This window comes from Pelophylax lessonae, assembly GCF_965119305.1.
Source record: "Pelophylax lessonae genome assembly, chromosome: 10".
Taxonomy (NCBI): Eukaryota; Metazoa; Chordata; class Amphibia; order Anura; family Ranidae; genus Pelophylax; species Pelophylax lessonae.
The window spans coordinates 21,788,746-21,801,004 of record NC_138777.1 but is presented as its reverse complement, the minus strand read 5'-3'; the positions used below and the strand labels follow the sequence as shown (position 1 = coordinate 21,801,004).

The window sequence follows — 12,259 nt, the reverse complement described above, 5'->3', positions numbered from 1 at the left end:
CGCAACTTCAGTGCAATTTCAAAGCTGCAGATCAGTGTGATATGAATCTCCGATTTCATTGTGGCTTCATTTAACAGGAGTCAATGCAAGTCGCAGAAAAGCAGTGCAGGAACTTTTTTTTTCAAGTTGGGAGCGATTTTAAACTGTCAAATCGGATGACAAATCGCATTGGTGTGAACAAGAGCTTACACAGAAAACAAAAAAATAAATAAAAATAAAACACTTTAAATTGCCAGCAATTGACATTATTGCCGGCTTCTTAAAAAAATAAAAATAGCTTCTATTGATTCCAGTAGTTCGGGTTCGGTTTTGGCAACTGCCCCCCCCCCCCCCCGTGGCAGTTCGACTCATCACCATTCCTAAAGCCTCTGTTGAGGTTCTCTGGACCTGCTGTATATATTATCACCCCCTGGAAGGGATGGCTGGGCTCTATACTCCATCTGCTGACAAGTCAGACGTGGATTGAATGGGAAATATCTCATTGGCAGCTCGGCGGAGCAGAAACTGATTCTATGTACAATCGCATGAGTTTATAGAGGTAATATAATAATATTCTTCTAGATTATATATTCAGAACATTTTCCTGGTAATATAATGATATTTTTCTTGATGATATATTCAGAACATTTTCCTGGTACAAGTCCCATATGTAGAGATGGTCTGCTTGTACTGTAACCAGTATCTGGTAAACTGGGGGATGGGTCTGTAGCATCATAGAATAACTGGGGGGGATGGGTCTACACGGCATTATATGATAACTGGGGGGATGGATCTATGGCATTATATGATAACTGGGAGGGGGGTGGGGATGGGGTCTATAGCATTATATGATAACTGGGAGGGGGGTGGGGATGGGGTCTATAGCATTATATGATAACTGGGAGGGGGGTGGGGATGGGGTCTATAGCATTATATGATAACTGGGAGGGGGGATTGGGTCTATGGCATTATATGATAACTGGGGGAATGGGTCTATGGTAATATGTGACAACTGGGGGGGGGGGTCTATAGTGTTAAATAGAAGCTGAGTCTATGAAAACTGGGGGGGGGGGGGGTGTCTATAGTGTTATATGAAAACTAGGGGGGGGGGCTATAGTGTTATATGAGAACTGGGGGTATGGGTCTATAGCATTACATGAAAACTTGGGGGAGGGGGCCTATAGCATTATATGAAAACTGGGGGGGGGGGGTCTCCAGCACTATATGAAAACTGTGGGGGGGGGGTCTATGGTGTTATATGAAAACTGGGGGGGGGGATAGGACTATAGTGTTACATGAAAACTGTGGGGGGTCTATAGCATTATATAAAAACTGTGGCTGGGTCTATACCATTATATGAAGACTGGGGGTATGGGTCTACTCTATAGCATTGTATAAAAACTTTGGGGAGGGGGGTCTATAGCCCTTTATGAAACCTGGGGGGATCTATAGTGTTATATGATAACTGGGGGGAGTAGGTCTATAGTATTATATGAAAACTGGGGGTATGGGTCTATAGCACTATATGAAAACTGGGGGGAAGGGGGGGCTCTATAACACTACAGTATATGAAAACAATGGGGGGGGGATCTATAGTGTTATATGAAAACTGGGGGTGGGTCAATACCATTATAAAAAAAAAACAGGGAGATGGGTCTGTAGCATTGCATTAAAACGGGGGGGGGGGGGGGGTGTCAATAGTACTATATAAACTGGGGGTGGGTCTATATCATTATATGAAAACCGGGGAGATGGGTCTGTAGCATTGCATGAAAACTGGGGGGGGGGGTCTATGGTATTATATATAAACTGGGGGTGGGTCAATACCATTATATGAAAATCAGGGAGATGGGTCTGTAGCATTGCATGAAAACTGGGGGGGTCTATAGTATTATATATAAACTGGGGGTGGGTCAATACCATTATATGAAAACTGGGGAGATGGGTCTGTAGCATTGCATGAAAACTGGGGGGGGAGGTCTATAGTATTATATATAAACTGGGGTGGGTCTATACCATTATATGAAAACCGGGGAGATGGGTCTGTAGCATTGCATGAAAACTGGGGGGGGTGAGTCCAAAGAGTTTGGCTCGCGGTTGCCGGCCCTGTTCACCTACATGGTAGAGTTTGGCAGGTAGTGCCCTTTGTCACACTCTGCATGGGGCGTTAACATTGCCATGCTGTAATGCAAAGCATGTGTACTGCTCCAAGTGGCACCATATTTTCTTGCAGGCGGGCAGTCGGGGGGGGGGGGGGGGTATTGTGGTAAAAACAAATCTGCCACCTGGTGTTACCACCCCCTGATCTCTTGTGTGAAAAAGGACATTAATTAGAAAAATGTGTGAATCTTGGGTGACAACAATGATAACAGACCGCGAAGTGTTCTCTGCAGAGGTAGGGAGCTCAGCGGATTTCGGGAAGGATCAACAGGTATTTTGTTGAACTTTTCAAACAGATCTAACAAAGCAGTTTAAATGGCAAACTTACCAGCGACTCCTGTCAGAGAAGGTCAATGTTGGGGTTGATATACCCTTTAACATTTATATTCTGTGTGCTTGTTCTGGCTGAGTATCTCAGAAAGCACTGACCCCCCCGAGACCATCAGACAACTCATATTTCCAGGAGAAGGTCAGTACTGGCAGCCAACCCTTATTTTTTCTACCGATTGGCTAATATGCACATTTGTTTCTTCCTCCGCTTCTGAAAATGAGAAAAAAAAACCCTTGAAAAGGTTATATTAAGACATCAGACGGTTCTAATAATAGAAACTATAGAAGAGTTAATGAAGTCAGCGCTGATTCATCTAATTAAAGAGAACCGGTCATCAGTGCAGAGCTGCTGCCATCTGCTACTTTTCTGGCTGCAAGGAGCTCATGCGGGTTTCTTGGACCTTCACCCCTTTTCGTAAGGTCCTCTCTCCACCAGACTTGCTGACATCCATTGATCAATGCATGCCTGTGCATTTACATTGTAGTAAGCAATACATTTCAATAGAAAGCAGTTCACATCAATGCATTGCGTTAATGCGCTAAAAAAAAAAAGAATGAGCGCACCCTACTTTTTTTTCGGCGCAACACTTGTAAGGGCGCCGCAATGCGCATAAGCACATAATTCAAAACCGTCAGGTAACGTTTCCATTGCAAATAATGATTTTTTTATAGTTTTTTTTTTTAAAGAACTGACATTTTTAAAAAGTGAATTTTTACAAAAAAACATCATTTTAATATTTTTAGGCCCCCTAGCTGCCGGTGTGTGACCGACTTTGGTTCGCGCAGGAGGGGCCGCCTGCTGCAGTATAACTGCGGTGGGCGGTCGGGAAGTGGTTAAAAGAACTGACATTTTTAAAAAGTGAATTTTTAAAAAGAAACATTAGTTTAATATTTTAGGCATTTTAAAATACAATGCTGCATGCAAATGCATGTCAATGTACAGTATGTGTGTTTGAAAATGCTCAACGCACATATTGCAATGTGAATGGACCTTAAAAGTAAACTTATTTTTCTTAAAACTATATCCTTAACCACTTCTGGACCGGAAATTTTCCCCCCTAATGACCAAGCCATTTTTTGCGATTCAGCACTGCGTTACTTTAACTGACAATTGCGCAGTCGTGTGGCGCTGCACCCAAATAAAATTGATGTCCTTTTTTCCCACAAATAAAGCTTTCTTTTGGTGGTATTTGATCACCTCTGCGATTTAAATTGTTTGCGCTATAAACAAAAAAAGAGCGACAATTCTGAAAAAAAAAAAATATTTTTCACTTTAACATTCCCCCCCCCCCCCCCAAAAAAAAATAAAAATCAGAATTTTTAACATTTTAGGCCAATTTGTTTTCTGCTACATATTTTTGGTAAAAAAAAAATCGCAATAAGCGTATTTTGATTGGTTTGCGCAAAAGTTATCGCGTCTACAAACTACAGAAAAGATGTATGTCATTTTTATTGTTTTTTTTTTTTACTAGTAATGACGGCAATCTGCAATTATTAGCGGGACTGCGACATTGTGGCGGACAGTTCGGACCCCTAACTGACACTTTTGGGGGGACCAGTGACATTACTACAGTAATCAGTGCTAAAAATATGCACTGTCACTGTAATAATGACACTGGCAGGGAACGAGTTAACACTGTGGGTGATCAAAGGGTTAAATGTGTACCTAGGGGAGTGTTTCTAACTGTATGGGGGCGTGGCTTGTGAAATGATCACAGAGACCTGTGATCCTATATAGAAGGATCACAGGCGCTCTGTGATCATTCCAGAGAGAACGGTCAGCTGTGTTTACAACATCTGACCGTTCTCTCTCAACGGGGAGTGATCGCGGGTGTCAGGCGCCAATCAGAGCCGCCTGTACTGTGCATTGGAGTCCCCGCTGCTGAGCTTGGGCTGGAGCGCGCAATTCTGCACTTTGAACAGATGACTGCAGATAAACAGGTACAACTTATGTAGGAGGATTCGTTTTATCTCTGTGTGTCACCTGAGGCCAGCCACTTCACTGGGTATATGGAAGGGTTTACAACCACTCTAAAGAGGAAGTAAACTATTCCTTCCCCCCCCCTGCAAAGTAAATGCATAATGTGTTAGTATGCAGTGCATACTAGCACATTATGTGACACTTACCTGCAACGAAGCCCGCGTTGTCCCTGCTGCCGGGCGCATCCATCTTCACCCGTCTTCCTTCCGGGTTTGTGGACTCCGGCTGTATTACTGGCCGGAGCCGAGTGTCGTCACTCCCGCGCATGCGTGTGGGAGCCGCCAGTCACGGCACAGGGCTCTGAACCAATGGCACGCATGCGCCAATGACGTCATTGGCTGCATAAAATGTAAATATCTCCTAAACGGTTTAGGAGATATTTACAGCACCTATAGGTAAGCTGTATTTTAGGCTTATCTATAGGTAAAAGTCATCAAAGTGGGTTCACAACCACTTAAATCCTCACCTATACAAGGATGACGTACCGGGGGCCCTGCGCATGCACAAGTTCTCACAAACTGCGATTTCTGCATTGCATTTCTGCTGTGATTTCTGCATTACGTATCCCAGGAGGCAGTCCTCACGCATTTGCAGAAATGCCATGGGTGGGGAGGTCTCTACCAATTTATTGGCAGATCCCCACGCGCAGGGGATCCGGTGGGTGTGCAGACACACCACAGGGATCTACCAGGTCCCATAGACATGACAAAGACTCCTTCGGTGTTTTTGGGCATTCGCCAAACCCCAATTTAAGATGGCAGCACCAGAGAAGAGCAGTGTAGGGAGAACTTTCCCTGCAAGCACGACAACGCTGGACCCTATTGACTAGTAAGTATGTTTTTTTAATTATTATTTTTATCCAGGGACAAGTATTAGGAATATAAAATGTGATTTTTGATTGTAAGGGTGGAGTTCCTCTTTAACCACTTGCTGACCAGTCTCCATAGTTTTAAAGTGGCAGGTCGGCTCTGTTACCCTAAAACGACGTACCTGTGCGTCGCTTCTTGTAGCAGACAGTGGTGGCGTGTAAGGCTCCACCCACATACTTGCCAACTGTCCCGTTTTTGCCGGGACAGGCTCCTATTTGCCGGGACTGTCCCGGCAAAAACGGGACAGTTGGCAAGTATGTGGGTGGAGCCTTACACGCTAACACGGGTAATTTTCATCGTCCTGGCAATTTACTTATTTACACTTTGCACTTTATTTATATTTACATATTACATGTTTTGTATGGTCACACCTGAGCACATTTCACACGTAGTGCAGCTGAATGGGAGAATTATTCCAACTCTGCTACTTTGGCCCCAAGTTTAAAATTCCCTTTTTAATTTCCTGTAATTCTCTCTTTATTGAGTAGACCCTATAATCTGATGATAAGTAGGGGGAGATTAATTATGTGGAGTGGGTGGAGCTTCAGGGAAGTGGGTGTGGCAAGTAATTGATAGCTGTGCTGCAAAGTGTCCCTGGAATTTTACTATGCACCCACTACAGGCTGCCTGTAGAAAACTACCAGAGGGGGTGGAGATCAGATCAGTTACATTGCACAAGGATAGAGCAGACCTGTGGGAGGGACTCAGCAAGCTCCACCCACTACAAGTTGCCTGTAGAAAACTACAGGAGGGGGCGGAGACAAGACCAGTCACCCTGCACAAGGAGAGAGCAGGCCTGTGGGAGGGACTCGGCAAGCTCCACCCACTACAGGCTGCCTGTAGAAAACTACCAGAGGGGGTGGAGATCAGATCAGTTACATTGCACAATGATACAGCAGGCCTGTGGGAGGGACTCAGCAAGCTCCACCCACTACAGGCTGCCTGTAGAAAACTACAGGAGGGGGCGGAGACAAGACCAGTCACCCTGCACAAGGAGAGAGAGCAGCAGTGAGCGGTCTTTATTACAGAGGGAAAGTCTCACACTGGATTACTGCACAGATCTGGAGAATAAACACAAAGCACAGCGAGATTCAATAAGAATAAACATCACAAATGGATTTGTTCAGCTTTAATCCCCCTCCCCCCCTTCCCGTATCCAATACTAGAAGTAGTTAGACTCACAGTTTTTGCACAATTGTCAGAACCTCCCTGAACCCCGTTGTGCACGATCGATGAAATATCGGCTCAGATGAATGTAAAACTGTCTGTGATAGACAATGATTTTCCATAGATTGGTGTCATTGTATCTGTTCTGTTCTCTTCTTCCAGGGAGAGACGCCGAGCACACTACTTTACCGATCTTGAAAGACGAATCTGCGCTGACACCAAACGCCGCTAATAAGGTATCCGATGATGATGTGAATATTTATTGTCAATTACTACACCAATACCAAGCAAGGCAAAGCAACAGGTTCACTTTTTTGCCCCCCCTCCTATATACCCACCTTAATTTCACCCCTCATCCCAGCGCTTCATACTAGGGATCGACCGATATCGTTTTTTCGTTGCCGATACCGATATTTTGGTCATCGCGTATCGTTATCGGCCGATATTGGTCGATATTTTTATACATTTTTTATTTTTTTTTTATTTTTTAAGGTACTCTTGTGGAGGGATCTGGGGGTCTAAAAGACCCCAAACCCCTCCTCTGCACGTAAAACCATTCAAAACGCCAAGTTTGGCTGTCTTGAATGCTGTCATTTTTTTTAATTTGGCGGCGAGTACCTGGAAGTGATGTCATGACATCACTTCCGGGTTTTTACATGGAGACCCGATCAGAGCCGAATGCGGCTTTCATCGGGTCTTTGGCGGTGGTGCAGGTAGGATGCCCGGATCTCCCGGTTGGACGGGAGACCCAGGCGAGCCGCGGAAGGTGGCGGGGGGGACGGGGACGTCCCCTCCTTGTAACGCATGCGCCGCATCGGTTGTCATTACAAGACAGCCGACCGTCGGCTAAGGACGCCGGTACAGGGGTGATGCCTCTAGCTGCAGGCATCACTCCGGTACGAGAACTTTCCTGAAATATCGGTAACCTCAGGGGCCGATTCCGATATATCGGGGAAAGTGCATATCGGCCCCTGATATATCGGCTTTGGGGGGGGGGACCAGGGGAGCACACAGGGGCCCAGAGACAGCAGAACACAAGTGAACTGGAAAGGAAGAGTGGCGGGGCACAGCATACAGAGGAACCAATCTCCTCCATTTTCCTCCTGCAGTTACATCAAGTGTCCCCCCTTTACATCAGGTGTCCCAATCAGAGTCCCCGTTTACCTCAGGTATACTCATCAGCATCCCCTTTACATCAAGTGTCCCAATCAGAGTCCCTCTATACATTAGGTGTCCCGCACAGAGGCCCCCTATACATCAGGTGTCACAATCAGAGTCCGCCCTTACATCAGGTGTCCCCATCGGAGTCCTCCTTTACATTAGGTGTTCCCCTTTTTATCAGGTGTCCCCATCAGAGTCCCCGTTTATATCAGGTGTCCCCCTTTACATCAGGTGTCCCCATCAGAGTCCCCCTTTAGATCAGGTTTCCCAATGAGAGTCCCCGTTTAGATCAGGTGTCCCAATCGGAGTTCCCCTTTACATAGGGTTTCCACCTTTACCTCAGGTATCCCCATCAGAGTCCTCCCTTTATATCAGGTGTTCCCCTTTACATCAGGTGTCCTCATCAAAGTCCCCCTTTACATCAGGTGTCCCCATCAAAGTCCCCCTTTACATCAGGTGTCCCCCTTTTCATCAGGTGTCCCATAAGAGTCCCCCTTTACATCAGTTGTCCCCATCAAAGTCCCCTGTTACATCAGAGGACCCCTTCAAAGTCCCCCTTTACATCAGGTATCCCCCTTTTCATCGGGTGTCCTCCTCATCAGAGTCCCCCTTTACATCAGCTGTCCCCATCAAAGTCCCCCTTTACATTAGGTGTCCCCACCAAAGTCACCCTTTACATCAGGTGTCCCCCTTTACATCAGGTGTCCCCATCAGAGTCTCCCTTTACATCAGGTGTCCCAATCAGCGTGCCCCCTTACATTAGTGTTCCCCTATCAGTGTGCCTCCATATATCAGCTGCCCCATCAGAGTGCCCCCTTATACAATGTGTCCCCATCAGAGTGCCCCCTTACATCAGTTGTCACTGCCCCCCCCCTCCCCCTTGTACTCACAGCTCTCCCGGAATGAAGGCAGCCTCTCCTTCCTCTCTCCAGGCATGTGATATGGCAAGGGGGAGAGAAGAAGGGCAGTCTTACTTCACTCCTCAGTGCCACACTGAGACTTGGTGTCAGTGCTGGCTATCTATCGCCCCCTGCAGGCTGGAGAGAGGAGAAATCCTGCTCCTTGTGACAGGAGTGAAATTGCGATCCCTCTGGTCAGTGAGGAGCAGCACCAGGAGCGCACTCCCCCCCTCAACACAGCGCCCGGGGCAGGTGCCCACTTTGCCTCGCCCTTGTACCGGCAATGCAAGAGCATGTACACTGCACGTGTGGGTTTGCTTGTATTCTTCATTCCACAGAAGTTGGAGGCTGCAGTAGTATAAAAAAAATAAATAAATACAAATTCCAACATACAGTATGTCACAAAAGTGAGTACACCCCTCACATTTTTGTGAATATTTTATTCTATCTTTTCATGTGACAACACTGAAGAAATGACACTTTGCTACAATGTAAAGTAGTGAGTGTACAGCTTGTATAACAGTGTAAATTTGCTGTCCCCTCAAAATAACTCAACACACAGCCATTAATGTCTAAACCGCCGGCAACAAAAGTGTGTACACCCCTAAGTGACAATGTCCAAATTGGGCCCAAAGTGTCAATATTTTGTGAAGCCACCAGGGGCAGACTGGCAACTTTTGGCCCAGGGGGCAAGTACAATCCAGAGGGCCATGGTATAGCGACTTGGCCCCCCTCCCACTCTCCTTCTTCCTGTCCTCCTGCTGACCCCCATTCCAAGCTGAAGCCCTGCTCCAAATACTCTCTACTTACCGGCTGAATCTGGGTTCCTGACCTGGCCAGCAGGGGATGGTTGGGGGGAGCTGGGATAGCTCGGTCGAAGCTGGCCGGGGGAGAAGAATCTCCAGTGGGGAATGGAAACGGCCTCTGCTCAGACACAGTTTACACCACCCATGCTGGGCGGGGGGGGGGGGGGAGGCCTGCCCTCTGTCCTTGTCTTCAACCCACACTCAGTAGGTTAGTGGCAGGGACTTTTTACTTCTCTTCACCAGGAATCCTTTAGAAATGTCTGTGGCAGTGGCAGTGCAGCCTTTTTATGGGGCATCAGAGTGACCCAGGGGACCCCTAGCCCAGTCCTCCCCTGGTGGCCACCATTATTTTCCAGCATTGCCTTAACCCTCTTGGGCATGGAGTTCACCAGAGCCTCACAGGTTGCCACTGGAGTCCTCTTCCACTCCTCCATGATGACATCACGGAGCTGGTGGATGTTAGAGACCTTGTGCTCCTCCACCTTCCATTTGAGGATGTCCCACAAATGCTCAATAGGGTTTAGGTCTGGAGACATGCTTGGCCAGTCCATCACCTTTACCCTCAGCTTCTTTAGCAAGGCAGTGGTTGTCTTGGAGGTGTTTGGGGTCGTTATCATGTTGGAATACTGTCCTGCGGCCCAGTCCCGAAGGGAGGGGATCATGCTCTGCTTCAGTGTGTCACAGTACATGTTGGCATTCATGGTTCCCACAATGAACTGTAGCCCCCCAGTGCCAGCAGCACTCATGCAGCCCCAGACCGTGACACTCCCACCACCATGCTTTGTTGTAGGCAAGACACACTTGTCTTTGTATTCCTCACCTGGTTGCCGTCACACACGCCTGACATCATCTGAACCAAATAAGTTTATCTTGGTCTCATCAGACCACATGACATGGTTCCAGTAATCCAGGTCCTTAGTCTGCTTGTCTTCAGCAAACTGTTTTTGGGCTTTCTTGTGCATCATCTTTAGAAGAGGCTTCCTTCTGGGATGACAGCCATGCAGATCAATTTGATGCAGTGTGCGGTGTATGGTCTGAGCACTGACAGGCTGACCCCCCACCCCTTCAACCTCTGCAGCAATGCTGGCAGCACTCATACATCTATTTCCAAAAGACAACCTCTGGATATGACGCTGAGCACGTGCACACAACTTCTTTGGCTGACCATGGTGAGGCCTGTTCTGAGTGGAACCTGTCCTGTTAAACTGCTGTATGGTCTTGGCCACCGTGCTACAGCTCAGTTTCAGGGTCTTGGTAATCTTCTTATAGCCTAGACCATCTTTATGTAGAGTAACAATTCTCGTTTTCAGATCCTCAGAGAGTTCTTTGCCATGAGATGCCATGTAGAATTTCAAGGCGACCACACCTGCTCTCCATTCACACCTAAGACCTTGTAACACTAACGAGTCACATGACACTGGGGAGGGAAAATGGCTAATTGGGCCCAATTTCGACATTTTCACTTAGGGGTGTACTCACTTTTGTTTCCAGCAGTTTAGACATTAATGTCTGTGTGTTGAGTTATTATGAGGGGAAAGCAGATTTAAACTGTTATACAAGCTGTACACTCACTACTTTACATTGTAGCAAAGTGTCATTTCTTCAGTGTTGTCACATGAAAGGATAGAATAAAATATTTACAAAAATGTGAGGGGTGTACTTACTTTTCTGAGATACTGTATATACTTTATATTTTCGTGTGTAGACGCTATACCTTTCACGCAAACCTATTCACATTTTTATTTTTACAAAAAAACATCTAGCAGGATACATTTTTTTATAAAGAAATTTGATTTTTACAGTTTTTTATTTTATAGCAAATATATAGCAATCATTTTTTCCCAAAATTTTCAGTCTTTTTTCAATTATATCACAAAAAATAAAAACCCAGTGGAGATCAAATACCACCAAAAAAAAGCTCTATTTGTGTGAAAAACACTATACAGTATACATTTTGTTTGGGTACATGCATGACTGTGCAATTACCAGTTAAAATAGTGCAGTGCCAAATAGCAAAAAATGGCCTGACCATGGGGGGGTAAAAGCTTCCTGAGGTCAAGCAGATAAAAAAGACAGAGAATGTTCTCATGAAGAGCCTGGAAGGAGGTGTTCTATGTATTGTGTCTCAGTGAACTGGGAAAGAGGATCCATGATTCACTATTTATATATTTTATTTTGTAATCTGTGGATGTAATCAGGGCCTCTGTTTCCTCCACAACAGCATTGTAAAACAAAAGAAAATATTTTGTAAAAAATTATTTAAAAATTGTAAAAATTATTTAAAAATTGTAAAAATAAATAAATAATTGTAAAAATAAATAAATAAAAAATGTATTGTATAAAAATGTAAAAATAAATAAATAATTTGTAAAATTCGATTTTTTTTTTTTTTAAGAATTTGAAAAAATAAATTTAAATAATTGTAATTTTTGTAATTCTAAGGGGGGCTGTAAGGTAGGCTGTACAGGGCCCCATGATTTCTAACGGCAGCCCTGGATGTGATCAGGATTAAAAAAAAAATTAATTTAGTATCAGTATCAGTTTTAGTGTCAGTGTGTTTTATGTAGGATAAAAAAGCAAAATGTGCACTATGATACAAAGGTACATACACATATGTGGTATCACCTCGATCATCAGGGTTTACTTTGGGTTGTTCTTTGGTGCTAAATTATGGTAACGAAAGAAATATACGGCTACAGTTAACCACTTGCCGACCGCCGCAAGTACATATACTGCGGCGGTCAGCCCCGGCCAGGCAAAGTGACGTACCGGTACATCACTAGCCTGTCACTGGCTTGTGAGCCAATAGTGGGCGAGCGGGCGCCCGCTGAGGTGCGCGCCCGACCCGGCTCGTTCCCTAACAAGTCAGTGCATGTGACCGGCAGACCCGATGTCCGCCGGTCACTC

At 45.5% G+C, this 12,259-nt stretch overlaps 1 protein-coding gene across 3 annotated transcripts in view; it reads left to right on the top strand.

The window, feature by feature from the left end:
* The window catches only part of OSBPL5 (oxysterol binding protein like 5), a 210,302-nt gene that overhangs the window by 96,710 nt on the left and 101,333 nt on the right, over positions 1-12,259 (top strand). For all 3 annotated transcript variants that reach the window (XM_082270305.1, XM_082270306.1, XM_082270304.1), the window contains exon 3: positions 6,649-6,722. In XM_082270305.1, coding sequence (XP_082126431.1) covers positions 6,649-6,722 — 74 coding nt within the window. The remainder of the gene's footprint in view (positions 1-6,648; positions 6,723-12,259) is intronic.